This window comes from Echinops telfairi, unplaced genomic scaffold, assembly GCF_000313985.2.
Source record: "Echinops telfairi isolate 266 unplaced genomic scaffold, ASM31398v2 ScPeMD7_3533;HRSCAF=4204_0, whole genome shotgun sequence".
NCBI lineage: Eukaryota > Metazoa > Chordata > Mammalia > Afrosoricida > Tenrecidae > Echinops > Echinops telfairi.
In genome coordinates, this window is record NW_022107431.1 from 92,046,158 (window position 1) to 92,073,867 (window position 27,710).

The 27,710-nt window shown below is 36.4% G+C and overlaps 1 protein-coding gene across 1 annotated transcript in view; it reads left to right on the forward strand.

Annotated features, from left to right (window-relative positions):
* Positions 1-27,710, forward strand: part of ME1 (malic enzyme 1) — a 178,235-nt gene that overhangs the window by 133,727 nt on the left and 16,798 nt on the right. The window contains exons 8-10 of the mRNA XM_004696285.3: positions 9,237-9,334; positions 11,045-11,158; positions 26,807-26,912. Of these exons, the coding sequence (XP_004696342.2) occupies positions 9,237-9,334; positions 11,045-11,158; positions 26,807-26,912 (318 nt within the window). The remainder of the gene's footprint in view (positions 1-9,236; positions 9,335-11,044; positions 11,159-26,806; positions 26,913-27,710) is intronic.

Genomic DNA, 27,710 nt, shown 5'->3' on the forward strand with positions numbered 1-27,710 from the left:
ACTCCCTCTCATTCACATTGATATGATTTTTTGTTCTGGGTCTTTGATGCCTGATACCTGATCCTATCGGCACATCATGATCACACAGGCTGGTGTGCTTCTACCATGTGGACTTTGTTGCTTCTCAGCTGGTTGGCCGCTTGTTTATCTTCAAACCTTTAAGACTCCAGATGCATAGCTGTGTATTTTTATAATTATGGCCAAAAATGTGATACTTTACCCATGGTGGGTACCGAAGTTGCATTTTTCTGCCAGAAAAAACAATTATGTCACCATTAAAGCCTTGCTATGTAAATAATGTCTTTACACCCTTAGGGCAATTTTTTGAAAACTGTTTGATTAAAGAAAAGTGTATTTAAATTTATCTAAAATTAGTGATCTAAAATTATCTTTAAATTACATATATGCTTGTATAAACTTTATTTTAGGTCTTCATGTACTCATATAAATTATTTTTAACTGAAAACGTACAAATTAAATAGAACAAAGTAATTACTGTTAACACAGTTGATAGTTATTTATATAATATCTAGGTTATCATAATTCCAAAAATTCAGATAAAAAGAACAAAGGCTCGGCCTCTGGTCTTTTAAAATCTTCTAAGTGATGATTTTCCACTCAGCATAGTTCCTCTAGAATGGCTGTTCCACAACAGTATTCCTAATATTTCACTTAGAGATTTTGGCTGTATAAATAAAATAGTTTAATTCATGAAGTTTTTTGTTTAATAAGATAACTGCAACATAATCTTGTACTCAATGCTTTGATAACTGAAAGGTCAGAATCAGACTTGGTAGAACATAGTTCACCAAGGAAGGAATGCCACTGGCCAAAAAACATGTTATTTTAAAACTCACTGTTGCTAGTTGTCACCAAGCTGATTCAGACTCTTGATGAGCACATTTGTGTAAAACAGAACTGCTCCATCCAGTTTTCAAGGCTGTGATGTTTCAGAAGCAGAGCAATCCTGTGTGGGTTTGAGTTGTGTAAAAACTTATTTAACTGCCAATGAGGAATTTATCTTCTATATTATACTGGCAAAGTTTTGATGAGAAAATTTATTATAATTCTGTTCATGATACTTTTGAAAAAGAACACTTTCATACACTAATGGTGGGTTGATACAGCTTTGAAGCAACAACATGTACCCCCCCCAAAAGTAAAAACTTGCTATTCTTGAAACTACTAAATCTATTTCTTATGAATTTATCTTAAATAAATAAATGTAGACCAAAAAATATGTCAAAGAATATTTATTACAATGTTTTCTTAAATCAGAAGCCTCTAGATAATTGAAAATATAAGTTTGGTTAAATAAATTATCAGATTTATACTGTACAATATTATAACTTGATACAATAATATTTTAAGATATATTATTACTTTGGTAAGATAGTCCTGAGAAATTTTAAGTCATAAAAATCATATTAAATTAGTAGACATGGAATGGTAATATTTTGTAAATTAAAAATTTGGAGATGTGGAAAAATCTGGAAGACGGTTGAGAATGATCCTTGAATAGTGGAATTCTAGATGATTTCATGAAAATATTTTGTTGCTATGGATTTTAACTGTTTACTGCACTTGTTACTGGGTACATATATGTGCAAATCAATTTTTCATGCTTAAAAAAATTAGATATGGCACACTTAGTTGTTGAGTCATAAGAACAAAATTATCTAAAGTATAATCTTTCATTAGCAGAATTACTTAATGTCAAGTCTTTTACTTCATTAGTATTCTATTCAAAGTGGTATTGTTAATAATTTGTATATTAATTTGATATTTAAATTTTCATATAAATGATATGCATTCTTCATTATGTCACCACTTTATTTGATGACACTTGTTTGACAAAATGTTATGGATAACTAATTATAACAGACAAGATAAACCAAAATCAAACTTGCTGTCATCAAACCAATGCTGATTCATAGCAACCCCCAGTGGATTTCTGAGAATAAACTGTTAATGGAGTACTGTTTTTCTCACTGTTTGCAAAAGGGTTAAGGGGAGCACCTGGTAAGGAGCCCTGGTGGTGCTGTCAGGTAAAAGTTGGATTGCTAATATTGGCGTCAGTGGTTCAAACACACCACCTACTTCATGGATGGGAGATGAGGCTATCTGCTCCACAAAGATTTATAGCCTCAGAAACCTTAAGAAAATAATAGAGTTACTATAATTGGAATCAATTCAATAGAAGTGCATTACTTATTTTCCCTGTTCATCCATTTTTCTGAAATATTGCTCTGTTGGTTTAGCATTCAAAAGTAATATTCCACAATACTTTATTTGAAATGGTAGGTCCCATACTTGCTCTACCATCCAGTCTAAATGTTTTTATACTGAAATACAAGAAAATGTTTTCAATATTCCAGTATATTAAAAATGACTCATTACATCTTAACTGGATAAGCAAAAGAACTAGGATTTAGGAATATTTTATCAAGTATTTTATTGCAAAATAATTCTAGTAAACGTTTTCATATATTGCTTTGCTTTACTAATAATGAAACCCTACCACTTGTGGGAAAGTCACCAGTCTGAAGCTAGTTTCTTTTTTTCTATCTTAAATCTGTATTTATTGCTTTTTATGCCTGAGCCTATAACCATGCTTAGATTGTTTATATTCCGAAAATAATAACCTTGCATTTATGCAAGGATTGCACAGAGGCCATATCTGATATCATCTAGATACACAAGAGATAAGGAGACTCAACCTCTTCCTGAGGCCTATTGCCACAAGGCAGAGGTAAAACATACTTCTACCCTCCATCATTCTTTTTTTAAAATTTTACTATTAATTTGGAGTTCATACATATACATCATTTCATAGTTCAAGCACATCAAGCAGTATCACAAATTGCTACCACAGTCAGTTTTCAAACATTCTTTTTTTTTCTGGACTCCTTGACATTGTCTCTCTTTTACCCCACCCCCACCTGAAACCCCTATTCTACTTGCTGTCCCTATAGGTTGATCAATTCTAGGTTTCATATAACAAAAGACAGAAAGACACACAACACAATTTCAAGAGGGCGAACCCCAATGACATAACACTTCCATTATTCTTTACCCTATTCCAACACCAGGAGTTCTGCTTCTTTGCGGAGTACAATATTCTGCTGTAAAGGCCACACAGAACTCACAGACAACACTCACAATTGCGTGGGCTTATTAGGGAAGTTAACAGTGTACCACAAGTCAGGATCTTAAAACAGCAAGGATACAGTCATTGGTCTATATCATTGCCTCTCCTTAGCCAGTGGCCGGGTCTTTTTCTGGCCCTCAGCCTCTCAGCCACATGGGCCCTTGGCCTCTGACATTCTAGGCTAGGAAGCCAGCCTGCTGATGTGCTGCAGTCTCATGGTCTCCATGCTGCTCCTCTGCTCTAGCTCCTGGTCTCCTTGCCTTGGTCTCAGTGTGGCTTGGCCTCAGGTTCCTCCATTACTTGAGTCAGAGATTTCGAAAGTGTAGGATTCCAGGACACAAGAGAGGAAACCAACTCCTGGGTACTTCATTGTGCTCATGTGGAACCTGTACACAAACCAAGAGGCAAACGTTTGAACAGAACAAGGAAATGCCACTTGGTTTAAAATCTGGCACACTGGATGATATGAAGGAAAACACAGCATCAAGATTGGAAGAGGTCTCATTAACAAGCTATGCTATGTAAATGACATAACCTTTCTACAGACTGAAAGGCAGGAGGACTTGACACATTTACTGATGAAGATCAGACACGACATCCTTCAGCATGTAATGAACTTCAGCATAACAAAATTCTTCACAGTTGGACCAATAAGCAACATCATGATAAATGGAGAAAAAGTTGAGGCTGCCAAGGATTTTATTTTACTTGGATCAGCACTCCTGGAAGCAGCACTCAAGAAATCAAATAATGTATTCCATTGGCAAGCTGCTACTCAAGACCTCTTCAAAGTGTGAAAAAAAAACAAGGATGTTGCTTTGAGAACAAAGGTGTCCCTGAACCAAGGCATGGTGTTTTTCATTGCCCCATATACACGTGAAAGTTAAAATAAGGAAGATTGAAGAAAAATTGATGTATTTGAAATAAGTTTTGACAAAGAATATTGGAAATGCCCTATCCTGCCAGAAATACACACCAGTCTGCCTTGGAGGCAGGACAGCCAGAGTGCTCCTTAGAGACAAGGATGGTGAGACTTAGCCTTATGGGTATTTTGAACATGTTATCAGGAGAAATCAGTCCCTGGAAAAAGTCACCATGCTTGGTAAAGCAGAGGGTTAGTGCAAAACAAGACCCTCATCCAGATGGGCTGACACAGTGGCTGCAACAGTGGGCTCTAGCCTAGCAACAATTGTGAGAGCGGTGCAGGACTGCACCGTGCTTCATCCTGTTGTCCAGAGGCTCGCTGGAGTTGGAGCTTACTTGACAACAACTAGCAACAACATGAGTCAGCATCCACTTAGAGGCACCTAAATAATAGCAATAGTGACCTGCCTTTGTTGAATAACAGAGAAATTCATATCCCATACAAGGATCACATCCCCCATAAAAGGGTGAGACTTTACAGCATATCATTTTGGGATGATATGAAGGAAAACACAGCATCAAGATTGGAAGAGGTCTCATTAACAAGCTATGCTATGTAATTCATTCCATAGTAACTGAAGATACTTCCTTTCCAACACTTGAGCTGGTGAGTGCTTGTGATTTTGATAGCATCTGAAGACGATCGTAAATCATAGACTAAGAGTTTAATAGGAACTTTATTGTTCAGTGTGGTGAAGTCGATTCTGACTCATTCTGAAACTGTGGCAGAATAGAATCTAAGGCATGGTCTCGACAGGAGCAAACCCCAGGTCTTCTCTCCCAGGGAACAACTGGTGGGTTCGAGTCATCCACTTTTGATGGTAAGCAGTTGAGGCTATAACCATTGCACTGGAACTGAAGAGTTCCACAATTCCATCCTTCTAGCCAGTTTAATTCAAAATAACTGTACATACCTTGAAATACACTTTGTGAACCACTAACTTACCACTAACTTATACTTCTTTTCCAATTTAAATGTTCAACTCTGGTGAATTTCTTTTGATTTGCCAGACAGCTATTCTAATCCTCTTATAATATTTTCATTACATAGATTAACCATATTTTGGCATAGCTTTTAATTTAACTAACTCATAAAAGAGTTGCATTTGTATAAATATGACTTAATGTAGTACATAACTTATATTGATGGCTCTCAAAATTGTACGCTTTTCATTTTTGTAATCCACATATGCTCCTGATGCTAAACAATTAAAGAGACACACAGAAGATCTTCAACAATTATATTTTTGTGACCTTATTTATGACAACAAAATCTTACATTAAAAAAATAACACTAAAGATTGAAAAGAACAAATACACTGGTGGTGAAATGTTAAATGTTGTTGGTGCTTGGCATCTGAAACAGTTCATCATGAGGTCACTCACCAAACCTATTCTGTTTTCTTTTCCATTTTAGATCAGGCAAGAGTGTTTAAAGTTAGCTAGCTCACTCCCCAGCTGCCTGTTCTAGGATACATTATAGGTAGACTGTTACTTTAGAGGAGTAATCAGCTACCCAACTGTGGATATAGCTGGACATCCCTGCCAGCAGCTACAAGGTTTTTTTCAGGCGTGAGCAATAAAGGAGTTGGGCTGTGTAATTATGTTGAAAGCCACAGAACCGCTCTGTGATCATGAATGCTTATATAGCACAATAATCCAGTTAGACTAGTCACATTTCTCTGCCTGGTGAGGCATGGTGAAAACACACACAATTTTCATCCTAGATAAAACGCACATTAAATTTTGTTCAGTACTTTTGGGATCCACTAAAGATGATCATTCAGATAGAGTCAATTACAGAATTTATAATATCTGGTTCTAGTTGCTATCAACTCTCATATCTTTCTAATTCAACATATATTATTAAAAATGCCATTACCACTAATACCATTATTAGCAGGCATTTATTATGTGCCTGGTTTACGTGTACATTAGTTATTCTAGGGGTTAAATCTATAATGACACAGTGGAGCACATATAACCCCTTCCTGAACACTCTGTATCTCATAATTATGTAGATAGATATTTGTGACATGACTTAAATAAGTTTTAATGAAGAGTAATTGGTAGATAGTTTGTTATAGTAGTTATAATATCTAAAGATAATACAAATATAGTAGTTTGAAAATAACTAACAATCTACAATCCATCAGGGGGCCACGAAGGTTGGGGAGGGGGAAGAGTGGGGAAAAAGGAGGAGCTGATCCCAAGGGTGCCATGGAAAGTAAATGTCTAGAAAAGAACGATGGAATATATGTATGAGTATGTCGGATACAATTGATGTGTGGTTTGTAACAAGAGTTGTAAAAGCCCCCAATAAAATGATTTAAAAATATATATATAGTACTTAAAATACATATAGTCTAGACTAATGATGCCTGAGTTCAAGATCTGGCTTGTCAATTTTGATAGTCTGTGGCACTGAGAAATTTCATCTTCCTCAGTTGTAAATTGGGACATAAAATAAAAACTTGATTTATCTCCTAAGGGTGTTGTGGGATCATGTAAAGCACTTAGTATAATGCCTCACATGTATACCTATATACAGACACACATACATATGACATTATAGAATATGAAGTGCTTTTAGCGTATAAAAAGATCACGTGTGTTTGTGTGTGTGTGTTGTGATACTGAGTCATTGCAGAACTGCCCTAGAGTGTTTCACAGCAGTTCTCTTGCTGAGACCCTAGGTGGCTAGAAATATGAACACTTACTCTGGTACCACCAGGCTTCTTCCATAATAAGTACTTGATGTTAATAAAATGCTAAAGTGTGTGACAAATATTCTTAGTTCCTACTTTTTACAAAAGCCATATTAGTGCTAGGTATAAAAAACAAAACCAACGAGTCAGTGTGACTCATGGCATTTTCATGTGTGGCGGAGTTCAAGTGAGTTCCATAGGATTTTCAAGGCAGTAATTTTTTAGAAGCAAGTGGTAAGCTTTTTCTTTTGAGGCCCCTCTGGGTGAGTTTGAATTGCCAACCTCTCAAGTTAGTCTAGTGCTGGATGAGGTGTAGGGGCTATTAAACTAAATATGAAAATATATCAGTTCCTCCATCATAATTGTGATGTCTATTGTCATTACTTGTTTTATTATTTGTGTCTTAGGCTAAACTGTGAGCTCATTGAGTCATGAAACTATAGCATATTGTTATACCTAGAATACTTAAAATATTGTTGTGGTTCCAAAGTAAATAACCCAAATTAAAACCACTGTCATTGGGCCAATTTTGACTCATAGTGGCCCTCTATTGGGTTTCTGGGACTGTCAGTCTCTATGGGAGCAGACAGCCTCATTTTTGTTCCACAGAGTCTCTGCTGGCTTCGGACCACCAGCTGTGTTGTTAGCAGCCCAACACCTAGCCCGCCAACACTGAGTAAATATTTAGTGAAGCTATGGACAAAATTATCATCTTAATGTGTATGCATATAAGCATTCATGCCATCTAATTTTATTGATGTTTAAATATTTTGTCTGGAATATCAGAATTAACATAACTAAAATAAGGAGAACCACTTTAAAATCAATGGGGCAGAGACATTGTCATTTGTGCTAATGTGTACTCCTGTTGTTAATATGCTATTCAGTTGATACCTCCTCATAGTGACTCTGTCACACAAGGTGGAAGTTCTCCATAGGGTTCTAGGTTATAATGTTCATGAGAACAAATTGCCAAGTCTTTCTCCCAAAGAGCAGATAGTGGGTTTGAACCACAAACCTATCACTAGCAGCTGAGCACTTAACTATGGCACAGCAGTGCTCTTTAAGTAAAACATAGGGAAATAGAAAGAAAAATAACATTGTTGTTAGATGCCATCAAGTTAGTTCCAACCCATAATCATTCTGAGCCTATGTATAACAGAACAAAGCCCTGCCCGGTCCGGCACCATCCTCACAATTGCTCCTCTACCTTAGTTCATTGATGCAGTCACTGTGTCCATCTCGTTGAGGCCCTTCCTCTTTTTCGCTGCCCCTCTACTTTACCAGGCATGATGTCCTCCTCCAGGGACTGGTCTCTCCTGACAGTATGTCCTAAGTATGCAAGACGAAGTCTTAACATCCTTGCCTTTTAGCATGGGGAAAAGCAAAGAAAAGGAAGTCAAGGGAATGTGTGTTAGCAAGGGAGGGGAGAGTAGTAGCTACACTTATTTGAGTGCTACATTGTATAAGATACAAAAGGGCCCATTGTGGGCCTAATATGAATTATGTTTATAGTGAACCGTGTCCTGTGAGAGTCCTGGGAAGCAAGACATCAGGCAGGCCAATCTTAAGTGTGTACATACTTCCTTGTCTTTTCTTTGAAGGGATTACAGGGTAGTTTGCAGGAGCTTTAAGGATCAAAGTCAGATTCACAATCTTAGAAGAGTGTTTACATGTCAAATCCCGTTACAGGTTTGAACTCCATCCTTTATCCAGAAATAGCCAGTAGAGTGAAACAGACATTTTACTAATGTTGCTTTGCCACCGAAAAAGCTGTATTATCTGATAGTGATTTCCTGTTCTGCTAGCTTTTGTATTCTTTAGGGATTTTTCCCTAGTAAACTTTCATGAAATCAAGGGTTTGAGCTGCTTTATTTACTGCCAATTTGACAGCACTTTGAATGGTGTAATACTTGCTGAATGAGTGAAAGAATTTTAGTCCATCTGTTAATGGACTGTGTATATCATCATGCTTTCTACCCCAGAGATAGGAAACTTATAATTCCTAATAGTAAATTTCAAACTTTGAGGAATATTTATCAATGAGAAAAAAAAATCTGTGAATTTATCAGGTAGGAAACAAGTTCAACTGGAATCTGAATAAGAATCTAAACCCCAAGCTCTTCATTGCATCTCCAAAATAAGCCACAGAATCTTATATTTATTGAAAGCTTTAAAGAATAAGGATTAAAGTACTATCATATATGGATTATGATAAGAGTGGTTTGAGCCCCCAATAAAATGATTTTTAAAAAGTACTATCATAAAATATTGATGACAGTAGCCTGAGAATTTCACTTCATATGGAAACTTGGATCATGTAACTGCAAGTTCTCTTTCTATACCAGATAACCGGTTGCTTCATTGTTTCAAGATGTGAATAAATAATTGAGGTTCAAACTTTGCCAGAGATTCTTGGAGGATCACTGAAAGGTATCTGTTACTTGTTTCAGGAACAGCATCTGTTGCAGTTGCGGGTCTCCTTGCAGCTCTCCGAATAACCAAGAACAAATTGTCTGATCAAACAATACTGTTCCAAGGAGCAGGAGAGGTACCTAGATTATGTAATATTTATGTCTTCCCAAACTAACAAACATAAAATTTATTTTTAATTACTTACTCATTAACCTGAGGATTAAGATTTTCTTTCAGATTTCAAATTCTTTCAGATATCAGGATAATTGGCTGTATTAAAAGATTATTAAATCAGGTATTGAAACATGTTCATTTTTGGTAAGAGACTTTAGTGAAGATGATTTTACAAGTTTTAAATTTTTAGCTTTTTCATGTGTTGCCGTAGGTTTTTGTTACTCATATTTAAGGTACTTAAATACAGCAAGCATAAATTTACATTCTATAATTATATATGAGGACTATGACTATTTAAACTACTGTATCTGATGCTGAGCTTTAGTATCCTCCAGTTTTTCATGCAAAACTTATTTAACTCACAATTCAATGTGACATGTACAAATGTTGAACTAAAGAAGAAACACGTAGTACATTATAACTGTTCACATGCAAAAGAACCAAAATATCTTAAATTATTGGGAGGGTACAATAGCAAAATTAAGTTATGCAATATTCTGTTATGATTTTCTATAATTTTATCATATTTTTTAAAAGAAACTGAAATAATAATAACTCATCCCAAATAGAACTTAAAATATCAACTGAGCTTGAGTTTCTTCTGGGAGAACTGCCAAAATCTGTTTAGAATATAGAATCTAGAGTAAATAGAAAAGTAGTCTGACTATATACATTTTAAGAAAGCTTTAAAATTTCAAACTTTATATGTTTATGAATTAAACAGTGTATTACACTGGCATGAATTTATGTGTACTGTGTGGTTTTTATTTTGTATGTTCTTAACTGAAAAAAGTACACAAAATTAGAACTTAACGTGCTAAGGTGCCAAAATGTAAATCACAAATACATTGCATTTTCACATTAAAATACAGAAAGAATGAAGGATAAATGCCAACTTATTAAAATTTGAGTTTTACATTTTTAATTTCTGTGAATTATTACATTGCCATATTTAATTTTAATAAGATTCTTCTTTCATTTTCTAACTGTCTAATCCTTGAGAATCATCAAGGCAGAGCTTTAATGGCTGGGTGGTTAAAAATTAGCACTTGTTTTTCCCTGAAAAGGGTTTCAGAAAATTTTCAGATTATCATAAGATTGATTAAAGACAAAAGAAGTTAATTCCTTTCATCTTGCAAGATTTTTTACAGTATTTTCTTTGTTAAAGGCAAGCAAGAGAGTAATTGCTTAGAAAGCAGGTCTTATGTCAGTTCTAGTTTATTGTCTAATTGGCCAAGTTCTCACCCCAAGGAGCAGATTTCACTCTTCAAATCAAGCAGAGGAGCTTTAATTGAACAACAGTAAACACAAAAATTCCATGAGCAAGTTTGAACATCTCATTATTTTAGGTTCAGTATTTTCTTGTTTCAACAAATATTTATTGTATTATCAGAAATTAAATACACTGACCACTGAGGGGCTTATGTGTGCATAAATAGCAAACCACATAGAAATGTTCCTCTAAAAATAGGAGTGTAAATAATTTCCATTTGGTTTAACCTAAATATGAAAACAGTAGCAAAAACTTACCTTCTAGAATGCATGAATGAGCCCCGCTCTTTTGAGCTCAACAGAGTCATTTTGTATCCTTACTAACAGAGACAAGTGGGAGTGAAACGTAACTCTTGTGCAACAACTTTTTAATATTTTTGTCTTCATAACCTCTCTTTAGGCCGCCTTGGGAATTGCACACCTGATTGTTATGGCCATGGAAAAAGAAGGTTTATCGAGAGAGAAAGCCACCAAAAAGATATGGTTGGTTGACTCAAAAGGATTAATAGTTAAGGTAGGACTATGTCAGTTTTTATCCAGACGAGATATAATATGCTAGCTCTCTTGGGCGACTTACCATCTCAAAGACTACTTGTAGGTTCACTCATCCTCCTTAAATTGTGTAGCCGTTAGAGATGAATGATCGTGCCAGATCTTAATGTGGATATTCTTTGGATAAAGAGAAAACCCAGTGGCTCAGGAATTAGAACTCTCTGGTTCTCAGTCGACTACTAGAAAGAACATAGAGTGAAAGTAACGTAGCTATTCATTTACCAGTTCCTAATCCACGTTCTCTCAACCAAATTTAAAAGGGGTTTGAATGGAAATTCAGAAAGCTCTTTGATAAATGGGCTGTTTTAATATTAACTTCTCTGAACTTCAATTTCCCTAGCTTTATTAAAGATAACAGTACTACTTCATGGGTTAGTTGAGAAACAAAAAAACAAACAAAAAAAAGAATGTGACCATGTTGCCATATCGCTAAAAGTCATTACTTCAACTTAAGCCACCTTTGTATGTCAGCAACTCTTTCTTAAACTGGTAGAAAAAATGCATGTAAATCCTCATCCTATAGGAAGATGACTTTTTTAGGAATAAGCAATGTCTTCTGAAATTGACATTGCTAGAGAAACAAATGTGATTATGTACACGTTTTCTGTAAAGCTATGTTATATGTTTCTAGAGCCTTTGAAAGTTTATGCTTCTGACCCAGTATTTTCCATTCTAAGTGTCTATCCTATAGAAATAAAACTTAATGGCACACAACAATTAATACTAATATGACATTATTATAAATAATGTGTGAAAAATATATAGTAAACAGCTGAGCGTTTAGCTGTTGTGCCAACAAGACTCCTTCCACTTGCCTACACAGAGGACAAGTGTGAAATAAATTGTGATATTGCCAAATGAGGATAATATACAGGGTTAAACACTTTAAATGATAAATGACATGATAACAGATTCATGGTATTATGTTACATGCAAAAATCAAAAATAGATACATTATAAATAACTGTTTTGTTTTAAGAACGCAATGGCATATAAAAAAAACCACTTCAAATTTTTAGCATGATCATCCTTAAATGATCATTTTATAATTTATTTTATATTCTTGTATATTTCCATATATTCCAAATTCTCCTTAATTATTATGCATTGCTTTAATATTAGAAAAATACAAATCTTATAAGAATAATACAAATTTGTATAGACAATTTTGCTTTAAATAAAGAAACTATACACGGAACTTTTTATAGCAAATGAGTACTACAAAGTAATGAAACAAAACTGATTTTTTAGTATAGATGTTTTCATTTAAGAAATATTAGTTAATGGGCTGAAGAATCAGCATATAAGAATGTATGTCCTGTATTGTACTGTGCACTGTAATCACGTGACATGCATTCTAGGCAGCGTGAAGTGTATGGATGATGTAAGGCATGAGACATAGACTCTGGGGCATAAAACGTCCTTGGTCTCCAGAAGCTTTCCATCTACTCGGGAAAGCTCAGAGAAGCCAAGAGCTGGGATACTATGAGAGAATGCTACCACAGAAGTATGCTCACGGAAGCAAGTGTGCACAGCAGAGGATGGGAGTGCTGAGAAACATTCCAAAACAAGAAAGACTTAGGAGTTTATCCAGTCATCCTAAGTCATCTTAAACTTGCTACATTCAAACTGAAACAAGGGAAATATAATGGCAAGTTCATGGTGAGATCTTTATTAAAGCTAAAAACGATCATGACTTTTAACTCATTACATCTTTAAAAGTCTACACGGTGTCTAGGATATACCAGACAATAAGCCTTTTCTTTTCTCTTTTTTTAATCAATGTATTGGGGGCTCATACAACTCTTATCACAATCCATACATACAACCGTTGTGTCAAACACATTTGTACATTTGTTGCCCTCATCATTCTCAAAACATTTGCTTTCTGCTTGAGCCCTTGGTATCAGCTCTCATTTTCCCCCTCCCTCCCGACTCCCCACTCCCTTACGAACCCTTGATAATTTATAAATTATTATTATTTTGTCATATCTTACACTGTCCGACGTCTCGCTTTTTCTTAAATAACAGAATTAGTGAATTATCTTTCAAGAAGAACCAGCATGTGCAAAGGACAGTTTTCAGTAAATAAAAAAGCATGTAGGGATTAGGTATAAAAGGAAGCAAATGGTACATGATAAAGGTTTTCTAAATCCTGGAAATGAGAGTTATAAAAACAACGCAGGGGGATTTGTTTTTTCTGCTGCTCCAATGGAATTGCAATGGTGGTGAAGGGAAACTAGAAGCCAGTTATCAAACCACTGCAATAAACTAGACAAAATAATAATAATGAGGACCTGAATTAAAGCACTGACCATGGAGTGAGAGAAAGAAGTTTGATTCAGTATATATGTTGGATATAGAATTGTCATATTTAAACTTAGCAACTGATTAAATATGGAGGGAAGGAGAAGGGTAGAGTAGAATTTAGCTGGTTTCTTTGGATGACTTGAATCTCTTTTGGACATAGAAAGTTTAAAGGTACTGTAGAGGCTTGTTCCCTGAGCAGTTGGAGATTAGGATAAGTCTAGAGGAATCATAAAGCTACAGATTAGAGATCAATAAAGCTAGAGATTAGAATTGGGGAATCATCAGTCTTTAAGTACTTAGAACCAGGGGAAAAAACTATATACATTATGCTGTAATTAGGAATGTAAAACATTTAAGAATCTGAAATGTGATGTGGTTACTAAACAGAGTGCTTGGGAGAGAGGAGTATAGAAGATCACATGCATAAATATGACCTGAACAGTTAAAACTTTGTCAGTAGATCCCCCTAATGGTGGTTCTCAACCTTCCTAATGCTGCAACCCTTTAATACAGTTCCTCATGTTTTGGTGGCCCCCCCTCCCCCCAACCATAATATTAGTTTTGTTGCTACTTGATAACTGTAATTTTGCTACTGTTATGAATTGGGTGACCCCTGTGAAAGGGTCATTTGACCCCCAAAGGTCACGACCCACAGGTTGAGAACCTCTGCCCTATGATGTGGGCTGGACAGATCTGGCTTCCAAATTTTTCTGTATTTCCGGTCTGTATTGTTTTCTTCAGCTTTTGTTTGTTCATATAGGAGTGTATCTCAGAGCTGGGGTGTCAGTGGAGGTCCCCCTCTTGAAGCTGTGCTCTATGCTTTCCTGTTTTTCAGTACATGAAACCGAGATTCCATGGACCTATAGGGACACTAAGTAGAATAAGGGGTCCAGGGAGTGCAGTGGTGGAGGTGGGGTAAAAGGGAGATGAAGTCAAGGAGTCTATGTAGAAAAAAAAATTTGGAAACTGATAGTGGAATGATATGATAAATGTATTAAATCCCAACTAAGAAAAACAAGAATCTAAAATGTGGATGACTATGATTGTGGTTTCTAATATATCTTTATAGGATATCTATATAAATTATAGATTTTAGTATCTTAAATTATTTTAGACTTACTGAGCCCAGACTCCAAATTACATAGACTACAGTGCTTCAAATAACTCTCAAGTTGCTGGCTAAACCAAATCACTCTTACTTCATGTCTTTTACTTGCCAAAATCAAGAAATGCATATATTCTGTTTGCCAAGTTAAATAAACATATTTTAAAATGCCTATGATATATTTAATAGCTTGTTCAACATTTAATTTAAAATAAACATAAAAAGTTTTAATTAGCCACTTTTCTTTCATGTTATTAAGCACTCAAGATTCTTCTATTGGTTTTCATTGTGGAAGTCATAAATTCAGAATAAATAGTAACAGTATAATCTTGAAGGAGCCCTGGTGGCACAGCCCCGGGTAAGCGCTTGGCTCACCACCAAGTGGTTGGTGTTTTAGTAGTTTTATAGGATCATAGGCTTTTTTGTTTTAGTATATATCATCTTGCTTTCAAATTTACATGATTTATTTTTGTTTGTTTTCTTCACTTTGTAATATTTTCACAATATTTCCTAAAAACCAATAATGATTATTTCATTTGATCAACATATAATGTAAATGTTTATAATAAATTTAAAAGTCGTAAAAGTTTTAAATAAAGATGTTATTAGTCAAAGTCTTTCACATTTTAAAGTTAGTAAAACTGAAAATGAACTGTTAGCTCACTTCATCTATGACCTTTTCCTCACCAGCGCAGATAAACCGTTTTTCTAAAATGTTTTCTTTTTCACATTTTCAACACCATAGCTATAATATTTTCTATCATTTACTTTGCACCTCTATATATTACAGTGTATGTTTAGTTATAGATGATCAAATTTTTTATCGATATTTTTAATAATTCATCAATGTCACTAAGATTGATTGAAATATGATACCTGGTCATTGATAATACTCACTTCAGAATTTTATATCAGGAAAGAACTAATACATAGGCAGTTCCTGGATTATGAACAAGTTGCTGAATTGTCTTCAAGTCAGATTTGTATATAAATCAGAATAGTTAATTATGGTTTGTATCTAAGACCATTTAGTGAAAAGTTGGTCATAGGATATAGTGTACTCTTTTATGTATAAAAAAAATAGAGAAACACTTCTAGAAACACTAAGTTATCAACCTAATAATACAGTCATATTAATAATGGTAATCCTTTAATGCACTTAAAGCTCTGTTTTTCTTCTGTTTCTCCTTTTTTTCTTTTCCTTTCACTCAATTTTTCTTTATTAGCCTATTTTCTCCTTGTTGTTACTTCCACCTCTCTATTTTTGTATATTATATTTTTATTCTGTTTTATTTTTCTGTTCCCTTGCTTTTTTATTTTCCTCGAGTTTTTTTAGTTATTAAACTAAAAAATTCTTGTTGTTGTTTGCTTGTTTTCCCATGCATGTCTTTCTTTTTTTACTGTTGTTTGTTTCTGTTTTTCTTTTTTTTCTTACCTTGCCCACCGGGTCCAGCCACACCTGGACCTTCCACAACCTCCTCCGCCAGGCAGGGTCTAATTCCTGTTCTTGTGCCACCTGATCCTTGATTGATAGACAGCAGCCAACACCAGCCAAACATTATTTCAACCGTGCTACACGAACAGCAAACAGAACTGAGCACACAATTGCATTCTATATTATACCCCCTAGGAGACAGGTTGTGAGTGCCGAGATCGCACCAACATACAATCATCAGTTAACCACAAATCCAGCATCACCTCAATTTTTCAAAGACAATAGACAATTTCCATTCACATGAAGAAACAAGACGGAGTTACTGAAACAAGTGACCAAAACGCAGGGCCACGGAGCTCAAAATAATGAAAGAACCTAGGCTTGCTGGTCAGGTAGAGATTGGTAGAACCACTGAAATGAACTCTTCCCCGTGACTCACTTTTCAACCAACAACAGGAAGATCTCTAATGAGAATATTAACAATATGGATGTGCACACATTTTAGAATAATATACCATTTGGGCAGCATTACTTAAAGAGAACGATTAGAGGGGTTAGAAAGTGAGGAATAAAGGTATAAACGCAGGGAGGAGGTCGGACAGTTGATTTGAGGAGATTACAATGAATGAGATGAAACAAGGTATATTATGATCATTGTGGGTAAAATGGATGACCTGAACTCTAAACCTTTACCCAATTTACAATAAAATTTGAAGGAAAAAAATAAAACAAATAGACAACCAATAAAGAAAAGACCAAAATGAATGTCAGAAGAGACTCTTGCTTTTGAAAGTAGAGTAGTTAAAACATTCAAAAGGAATGATGATGTAAAAGCACTGAACAGAAGACTTCCAAAGACACCTTGGAGGAACCAAAGTGAAGACAGGGAAACGTGCAAACACCAGGAGTTTAAAAACCAAGGAAGAATATGCTTGGCATTCTCAAAATTAAAGAATTGAAGGAAAAAATTATGCTTCATTTGATGTATGTTGAATGTTGTAAGAGCTATAAAAGCCCCCAATAAAATGATCTTTAAAACAATGAAGCTTCGAGTTTCAATATTTGCAATGCAGTTATTTAATGTGCCTCTTGTAACCATAGTTGCTGTAACTCCCACCAAAAGGACCTTCATTTTACCAGTGGGTCTGGATAAGAAGGTGGAAGGAAATATTGATCAGATTATGATTCAGTTGTGAGTGTCTATTAACCCTGTTAATTTTGATTGCTGGGTATAAGCCAAGCTGTCTCAGAAACCGGAAGGGGGAATCTCACTACCAGCAAAAGAGTCAATGGTGGAGCATGCTTTTGCATCCAGAGATCATTATACATTGAACTTCTTTGATCCAGGACGGAGTTTTTACATCAGAGGAGTGGCAGAGGAGCAGTAGAGCAGAATCGGGAGCCAGAGCCTGAGGCAGTGAGGTCTACCCTTCAGCCCACACAGCAAAATAAAACTGAGAGTTTAGGGGCATAACATTGGTTTGTGGAGGGCAGTGCCTCTATGCACTTAATTGAGGGAGCTGAGGTTGAGTGCTTTCAGACTTAGGCTTAGAACATAATGGCATTCCATATTGGCAGCCCGGAAAGAGCTCTGTAACATTGCCTGAGTAGTTACAAAGGCAATGTAGTAGGCAAAGGCCAGGCTAACAGACTGAGGGCCATAGAAAGATTTGCATATAGGCATGACAGAAGATACTGCCCTAACTGAACTACTGTCTCCTGAATTGGGAGGGATGGTTGGCATCAGAATAAGGTAAAAGGGTATTGAGGTATGTCTGACTTGTAGCAATGTCTTGGGAGCTGGACAAGGCCAGATGTGGCCCTCACACCATTAAATCAATATTAAGGAATTCTATGAGAAAATCGTTAACGACTGGGAAGCAAATAGGAAAGGGAAAGAATGCACAGTCACTGAACCAAAAAGAATTGATCATCATTTAACCATTTCAAGAGATAGCATATATACAAGACCAATGGTACTGAAGGAAGAAAACACAAGCCACACTGAAGGCACTAGACAAAAACAAGAATTAAGTAATTGGTGGATACAAATTGAAATGTTTCAACAAGCTGATGCAGGAGTGGACACACTCACTAATCTGTGCCAAGAAATTTGGCAAGCAACTACTTGGCCAATTGACTAGAAGAGATCCCTATTTGTGCCCATTCCAAAGAAAGGGGATCCAACAGAGTGCAGAAATTACCAAACCACATCATACCCAAGTAAAACATTGCTGGAAGTAATTTAAAAATGGCTGCAGCATATGTCAACAGGGAGTTTTCTGATATTCAAGCTGGATTCAGAGTAGTAATGGGACGAGGGATATCACTGCAGACATAGGATGGCTCTTGGATGGAAGCAAAAAATACCAGAAAGATGTTGACTTATGTTTTGTTGGCTATGCAAATTCATTAAACTCTGTATATCATTACAAACCATGGATAGCATTGAGAAGAATTGGAATACCAGAACATTTCCTTGTCCTCATGTGGAACCTATACATAGATCAAGAGGGAGGAAAATCGGGAAAAGTCTGTGTCAGAGTTGTGTCCTTTCACCATACTTCATCAACCTGAATGCTAAGCAAATAATCTTAGAAACTGGACTGAAGAAGACCTCAGCATCAAGGTTGGAGGAAGGCTTATGAATCACCTGTGAGATGCAGATGACACGCCTTTGATTGCTGCAAGTGAAGAGGACTTGAAACACTTGCTGATAAGAATCAAAGACTGCAGCTTTCAGTGTGAATTACAACTCAATGTTAAGAAAACAAAAATCCTCACGACTGGACCAATTAGCAACATCCTAATAAGCAAAGAAAATATTGAAGTTGTCAAAGTTGTGGATTCATTTTACTTGGATCCACAATCAACCCTCATGGAAGCAGCAGTCAAGAGATCAAACCACATAGTACATGGGGCAAATCTGTTGCACTAGACCTCTTAAACATGTCATTTGAGGGCTAATATGTACCTGAATCATGAATGTAAAAGCTAGACAATGAATAAGGAAGGCCTCAGAAGAATTAATGCATTTGAATTATGTTGCTGTCAAAGAACGCTAAAAATAGAATGGACTGCCAGAAGCCCGAAGTCTGTCTTATAAGAAGTATAGCCAGAATGTTTCTAAGAAGCAAAGGTGGTGAGATTTCATTTTACATACTTTGGACATGCTTTCCGGAGATACTAAGCCAGGAAAAGACCATAAAAAAAAAAGTAGAAGGCCATCAAAAATGAGGAAGACCTTCAAGGAGTTGGACTGACACAGTGGCTACAACAGTGGGCTCAAACGTAACAATTGTGAGGATGGTGCAGGCCTTGGTAGTGTTTTGTTCTGTCGTCTACATGGGAGCTGTCAGTTGAAATGGACTTAAGAACACCTAATAAGACCAGCAAGTCCTAGGTCACAGAATGCTAATTCTTCATTTTGTAATCTTTTTTCCTATTCTTTCCTACTTCACCTTCAGTCGACCCCAAACATGAAATCTACTGCAGACATGTCTGCTTTTAATATGAATAGGAGAAGTGGAAAATGAAAGAAAACAATGACTTTGTAAAGAAATCCCTATGTACTCATGTTTTCAATCTTTTATGGTATAATTAGGTCTTATAAAAAACCTGAATGCGGGATTTTGAGGTCAGAGTTATCTGCCAAAAGAAGGCAAAAAGTATTTCAGCAATGGACTCTGAAAAGGAGGAAGGAAAGTAAGATAAACGTAGTTGTTGTTGTTAGGTAGCATCCAGTCAGTTCCTACCCATAGGGACCTTACTTGTGCACAACAGAATGAACCATTGCCCAGTCCTGCACTCGCCTCACAATAGTTCCCATGCTGGAGCCTGTTGCTGCAGCCATACTGTCATCCCCTCTCTTAAAGGCCTTATTTTATCAAACCTGATGTCCTTCTCCAGGGACTGGTCTCTCCTGACAAGATGTCCAATGTATGTAAGATAAAGTCTCACTATCCTTGCCTCTAAAGAGCACTCTGGCCTTCCAAAAGTTTTCTTCCAAGATAAATCGACTTGTCCTTTTAGGAATCCATGATACTTTAATAGTCTTTGCCAGCACTATAATTCAAATGTTTCCATTCTTCTTTGGTCTTCTTTATTCATTGTCCAACTTTGTCATGTTAAATACAGTTGTAAACGACATGGCTTAGATCAGGCACACCTTAGTCCCCAAAGTAATGTCCTTGCTGGAAATTATGTCACTGCTATTTCAAATGCCAGCAGGTCACCCAAAGTGAACAAGTTTCAGTGGAACTTCCAGACCAAGAAAAGACAACGAAGAAGGACTTGGCTGCCCACTGTGGAAGGCCTTTACTGAAGGCCCAACGACTGGAAGCAGAGCATTGCCAGAGAAAGTGTTGAGGATGGGCCTCTTAGGTCTGAGGGCATTTGAACCGTGTCTGAGGAGGAGCTGATTTCTCGGAGTGGAGTCAGCCGTGGTGGCATGAGTCGGGTAAAGTCTAGCAGTGGAGCTTTTGGGATCTTCATTTGCTGATGGGACACCACTCGAGGGAGGGAGAAACAGCTACAAAAATCTACTGATGATCAGAACTTGGAGTAAGGTAAACCTACTATGCCCACATCTGATGCAAATGACTGGAATAAAGAATATGATTTCTAATTCAGACTTGTTAAAAAGAGAAAAATGATGCATCCATTCAGAAAATAGAAGTCCAAAAACCAAAGTAGTTGTCCTAAGGTCCCCACTACCAGATCTTTAGAAAAAAGAGTGGAGGAACCATTCCTTTTCTAATAATTATTAAAGCCCTAAACCAGATCATCAAATCAACTCTGAAAATTTATTTAAAAAGTACTTGAGAAATCTGTATTTTCTTTCTTTTGATTCTCCTGTTGTTGGCAAGTGGATTCCATCGGTAATACTAATATTAACATGTTGTGATTCCTGGCCTTCTTTCAGTATTCTTTCAACTTTCAGAAATCATCACCAAGAATAAAGCCTTTGGGGATGAGGTTTCAGATAAATTATACTCCTTACTAACTGGAATATCTTCTTGCCAAATGCTACAGTGACTAGGGACTGACAGTGGTGATACTGTGATTTATAAAGTACGATGTTCATGGTAAAAGAATACACATTTTCCTTATCTGCGAAGTTTGCCTGTCTTCTCTATGGTTTGCATCTCATTCCAGACAATTTAATAAAACTGATCCCTTTGTTGAAGTTGTTAAGGCATATCATATAGCCTTTAAAATACTTCCTTTGGGATCTAGTAAATAATGTAGTACAGTAGTATTAATTTAGAATACTTAGAATAGATTTATTCACCAAGAGCTTTTTAGAAATGCACAGATTCCAGGGCATTAACCTGAAGCTGAGTTAGAATATGTGGAAGTAGGAGACTATTTGCGTGTTTTCCTCAAATGATTTGGATTCTGAGCCTGCTTTGGAAATTTGAATGTAATTCCGTTGCATCAACCCTGCCATTATCATGAATCCCAGCTATTTTATCGATGGAGAAACCGAGATCCATGTAAGGATTGAAGAATTTCTCCAGTGTCATATAGCAATTGAAAGAGCCTCGGTAAGAACTTAGCTTTTCTGAATGCTCGTATTTTGTCTGAAGCATTTATAGCAGATAGATTTTCTGCGACTCTTTGGGGAGCTTTTCTGTGTATCAGTAAAAGTTTTCAGAAGCAGCACAGATTCATTTGTGTTGGTTTAGAGTGCATGCTGCCAATTATTTGTGCTGCTAGGCAAGAAAATGCGTCATGAACTATTATTGTATTGACCACAGTCAGCTGTGGTAAGGATCACATGAAATACATTTAAAATGTTTTAAAAATTGCTGATTTGGATAATCTAGGACATTACACTGAGGAAAATATTTTTCACTCATTGCATTAAGCAAATGGATATTATATTTTTCCCATTTTCAGATTATTCATCATGTTGTAAGTTAATTTTCACCATGGATTTGTAGGTCCACATGCAGTAGAAACAGCTTTCTGAGTTAGTTACTGCAAAACCCATAGCAATCCAGTCCATTTGAGGTCACAGTGATCCTGTAGCGTTCTCAAGGAAGTTACTTTTGCAGCAGCACACAGCTGCATCTTTCTCCTACCCTGTCGTTAGCAGAAGCCCGCATTTTAGCAACTTGATTTTGGTTCTATTAGCTGCTAACCTATTCATCTCTAAGACTTTTCTTACATGGGAGGATACTTGTTAGCTTGGTGGTCTAGTGAAAATGGATAGAGTTTCATTTTTATAAAGATCACATGCAAGTGTTATTTTAAACGACACAGCAGAAATAGTTTGGATGAATCTTCACTGTCATGCTGTTTGTCAGCAGGCATGTGGTCTAGAACTGGTTGTTTTCTCAGACTGGGAAACCTCTGCTGCTTTCAGCACTCTTTCATGGTGAGCCCGCTGCTCGTTCCTCCACTTCATGCTGTGGCCCGTGATGTTTTACCAGGGATTGTGTGGAATCTTACTATTTGATGAGTCCATGCATTTCTTTAAAAATAAACAACTTGGAGGCATATTTTCCCTCTTACAACTATTTCTAGTATTTCCTATTTCTAGTCTCTCTACCATCCTGAAAGTCTTATAAACATTCTTTTTTTTCATGATTATTACAGTGATTTATCTGCTTTCTATTTCAAAGAAACCACAAGGTGAAGACTAATTTTATGTCACTGTTACTCAAGAAGTAAACCCGATACTGATTTAACCAAACAGAGAAAGATAGAAACAAAGTTCAGAACTAGAAAGTGCAGTAATTCCTTGAACACATTTCACCATTGGTTACTCCTTTGATGGAGTACTGTTTTCATTTGAATGGCATTTACAGGTCAATGAAAGATCTTAGGGTTTAGAGAAGAGCCACCTTCAAAAGAAGATGATCCAGTAGAACAGATTAAAATCATGGGGATCCTTGCCTGGGGAAGGAGAAAATGTGATTCAATATCTTCAAATACATATAAAAAAAGGTTATTTTTAAATGGTGGTATAGAGTTCCACAAAAATCGCAGAAATTTAGTTGGGAATTCAAAAAGATTCATTTAAATATAGGAAAAATGATGAAGTCTACATTACTGGCAATCTTCAAAAATTGCACAGAACACTTTTTTGGTTTTAATAATTTAGTCACTGGCCCTCCTGAAAGAGACTCAATAAGACAATCTCTGATTGCGACTATACTATATTCATGTATCTACAGTGAAGAGACTACTAGTTTAAACATGTATATTAGCTAGATTCTGGTTAAAATTATGTACAAGGAATCCTAAAAACACAAAGACAAAAATACGTCCCAGGAAAGTAAACTTTCACTCACAGTGCAGTAGATAGGGTCAATGCAGCGTTAAAAAGATGATGGGATGTATAGTCAAAACTACAGCCACTTCCTATGCAGTTGGCTATCATTATATTACCCAACGCCTCAAATGTCAGTAACATATACAAGAATTATTTTCCACAGACTGGGGCAGCTCATATGATTTTGTTGGGGTGGCAAGGACAGGTTGAGTCCAGGTCTTCGTCACAAGTCCTCAGCCCGCTTGGAGCAGCAGGCTGGCCAGGTCATGCACTTGGAAAACGACAGCAAGGCACTAGGGAGTCAATGGAAACACCAGTGCCTCTTAGGACACCAGCTTGGCACTAGCACTTTGTCAGCTGAGTTCACATTTTAATGGTCAAAGTAAGTCACGTGGACAAAGGTAGGAACTACAAAAGCACACGACAAAGAGCACACACACAAAGGGATAGTGAGCAATTGGAGCCAATGGGCAAATGACCACTTTCTCTATGTCAGTCACACAATCATCCAAGGATTTCTGGGGAATTATTTGGCATGGCAAATACCTGTGTTTTTTCACCTGTGACTAACATATTATAAGATCTAGCTGCTTTGTACCTACTATGATTATGCTAGAGTAAGCTCTATGGGTGAGATAGGAAAATGAGATAAATCACTCAGGTGTGAGGTGAAGAAAGCTGAGGATGGGGAATCAGCTAGTTCTTCCCCTCCAGCTTTAGTAAGAATTATAAAGATTTCAGTATTGGCATAGTTTAACAAAATATACTTTAAATCCTTTTTAAGGGAGAATTTAAGAATCTTATTTCAGACAATAACAACTATTTGAAGGTATATAGTTTTAACTTACAAAACCAGTCTAGGTTCGCATCAACTCATTGTTCTTTTGGACTTACGACTCATCCTAAAAAGGCTATGATAGTAATTAGGTGTTATTGAACAATCTGATGATTCCTGGTGGAAATGGAAACAAAATTATCTGATTCTTTTCACTAATTTCCCTTGAATAAGCATGATAAATAAGAATTTAAGAATACTCAAGCATTTGTTACTAAAGAATTGAAGTGCTGTCTGCTAACATGGCTATTACCCAGTAAGCTTCAAGTCTGATTCTGAATGAATGAATTAGGATTCTTTTTCATTGTCTCAGATTAGTATGTAGAAAAGGTAGGAAGCCAGCCGATCTAATGGCATGATCAAAGGGAAATGGTGATGCATAACTGGCACGTCACAGCAGCCTAGAAGAAAATGTACCAAAATTATGAGTGCTTGAAATTTGTCTTCTCTTCTGCATGATCATTTTAATTACAGCAGCAACTCCCATCTATTGACCTCTTGCTATAAACCAGGCACTATTCTAAGTGCTTACATCTATGATTTTATTTAATCCACAAACAACCTGTTGGGTTAGAACTTCCTATCATTGTGTTTTACAGATAAGGACACAGGCACAGAAAAGTTCTTGTGCTTCAAATTCTCTGTAATTCACATGAATTATTTTTAAACAAGGAATAAAATCGTAACCTTTTACAATACAAACATGGTACCATTTGGGGGATTAGCCACTTGAATGTTTACCGCCTGTAGAGCTTCTTCTCCAGGATGGTAAAGTGCTGCATTGGAAAGGCTTTGCAGCCCAATATAGTCACTTGCTTTGGACAAGTGATTAATATCTCTGAATCTCAATGTTCCTCTCATGTCTCAAGATTGCCGAAGGTACCAAATGAAAGATGTCAAAACAACTTAGAGCTGTAAATGACTGTGTAAATGTAGGGTGTGACTTATTGTGTAGCCAAAAGATCTTAAAATTTGTAGTTAGAACATTCCAATTAGATGTTGTCTCCTGAGCAACACATGGCACAGTCTCACTCAAAAATTAAAATCACAAAGATACTTGTTCAGAAAAGCTCGTGTTCCAGTGCATGCGGTCCAGTTAATTCCGACACAGAGGGACCCTGTAGGATGTAGTGCCGAGCACAACGGCCGTCGGATTTTCCTAGGCTGACTCTTGACGGGAGCAGGTCCCCAGGGTTTTCTCCCACAGAGATTCTGCTGTAGGTTCTAACCACGGACCTTCCTCTCCGCTGGAAAAGTGAACATTTATGTCATAATTTGTATTGTGATCTAAACATGATATTTAATTTATAATGAACATTATATAAACACAACAGCAATTTTTATTCTTCTCTCAAAAACCTCAAGGTCACTGTCATCAAGTCAGTTCTAACTCATAGCAAACTATAGGACAGAGTGGAACTGCCCTCATGGGCTTTCAAGACTGTAAGTCTTGCTACTGAAGTAGAAAGCTTCAGCTTGCTCTTGTGGAATTGCTGGTGGCTTTGAACTGCTGACCTTTTGGTTAGCAGCCCAGTGTGTAGCCCACTGCTCAAACCAGGGGTCATTTTTCATTCTTAAGGGTACATAAATTGGTAGTGCAGCTAAAACTAACTCCAAAGACTAAAACACTCATATTAATGTATAGTAAGCAATGTTGTTATTTAAATCACATTGTGCATTCCCATTTGCTAAGGCTGGTTTCTGGGTAGACTTAGAATGTTTAGGATTAAATTAGGAAGGGACTTTGTTGACTGCTAGACCTCCATTACCTGGACTATTGTCTAATGCATCAATGCTACTTGTTGAAAGACTAAATAGAATTGTTGTTGTTAGGTGCCATCAAGCCAGTTTCGACTCATAGCAATCCTATACACAATAGAATGAAACACTGCCTTGTCCTGCCACATCCTCACAAGTATTGTTCTATTTGAGCACATCGGTGTAGCCACTATGGTAATAATGCATATTAACATCATTAATCTACACTGTTGAGGGGCTTTCTCTTTTGTTGTTGTGCCTTCATTGTACCAAGCATTATGTCTTCTCCAAAGACGGATCTCTCCTGATAAACATGTCTCATCTTCTAAGGAGCATTTTGGTTGTACTTCCTCTAAGACAGATGTGTTTCTGCTTTTGGCAATCCATACTTTTGATATTTTTCAGCAACACCATAATTCAAATGCACTGATTCTTCTGTGGTCTTCCTTATTCATTGCCAACATTCACATGCATATCAGGTGGTTGAAAATAATATGGATTGGATTAAGTGCACCTTTTCCTCAGCGTGGACACTTTAAAGAGGTCTTGTCCACCAGGAATCAAGCTATATTCTTTGACTGCTGCTTCCATGAGCATTGATTGTAGATCTAAGTAAAATGAAATCCTCGACACCTTCCATCGTCCCTTCATTTACCACGGTATTGTCTATTGGTCAAGTTGTGAGGGCTGTTGTTTCCTTTACACTGAGTTACAATAAAATTAGATCCTGACAATTGGAAAGGAGATAGTCAGGAGAAGTATAACATGTAATACATATACATGTTAGGCTTGAGTACTGGTAATATATAAAACATTCTAAAACAGTTTTGACTTACACATACCTTAGCAGAATGATCATTTATTTTTATTTGCTCTACTTAGGGACGTGCTTCAATAACACAAGAGAAAGAAGAATATGCCCAAGAGCATGAAGAAATGAAGAACCTAGAAGCCATTGTTCAAAAACTAAAACCAACTGCTCTCATAGGTAAGCTGCCGTGTTCTACAAATTAATTTTCTTATTTGCTGAGATTCGGGGCACAGTTTAACTTTGTTTCTCTTAATTACTTTATTTTTCTCTTAAAATTCTTTCAATGAATGAAACAATTGAATCAAGTGATTGCCTTACGTGTTACTGAGTTGGCTCCCAGACTCCTAGGGACCTTAAGGGTGACAGAACAAAATGCTGCCCAATCTCTCATCACCCCCAAGACTGATTGCAGACTGGACCATAATGGTTGAATCATAGGATTTTCATTGGTTGATTTTTAAAAGTAGATGAACAATCTTTTATTCTTTATCCATCATTGTCTGCAAGCACCTCTAAAACCTCTTCAGTCTCATAGCAACACACACAATTCCAATGGCAATGATGTAATGGGTGCATGTGCCATGCATTGGCCAGGAATCAAACCCCAAACTTGGGTCTCTTTCCAGGAAGGCAAAATCTGCCATGGAACCACCCTTACCTCTTGTCTTAGGTGTCAACATTGGTTTATAAAGCACACATAGCTGAACAGATTGAAACATGCCCATATGATTACTTATAGCCAAATAATATATATTATTCATAATTTTAATTTTCCTGATACGAATTCCTGTAATCAAAAATTTCAAGTTATGGGACTATATAGCTCAGTATATTATGTGTCATAATGTTTGTTACATGTGTAATTTTGTGTTTACTTATAGAATTGTAGCCCCAAGAATTATTGACGTTAACAAACATATCTTTTTATCACTACACTTCACAAATAAATGTTCTATATTTCATTGAGGATGTGCT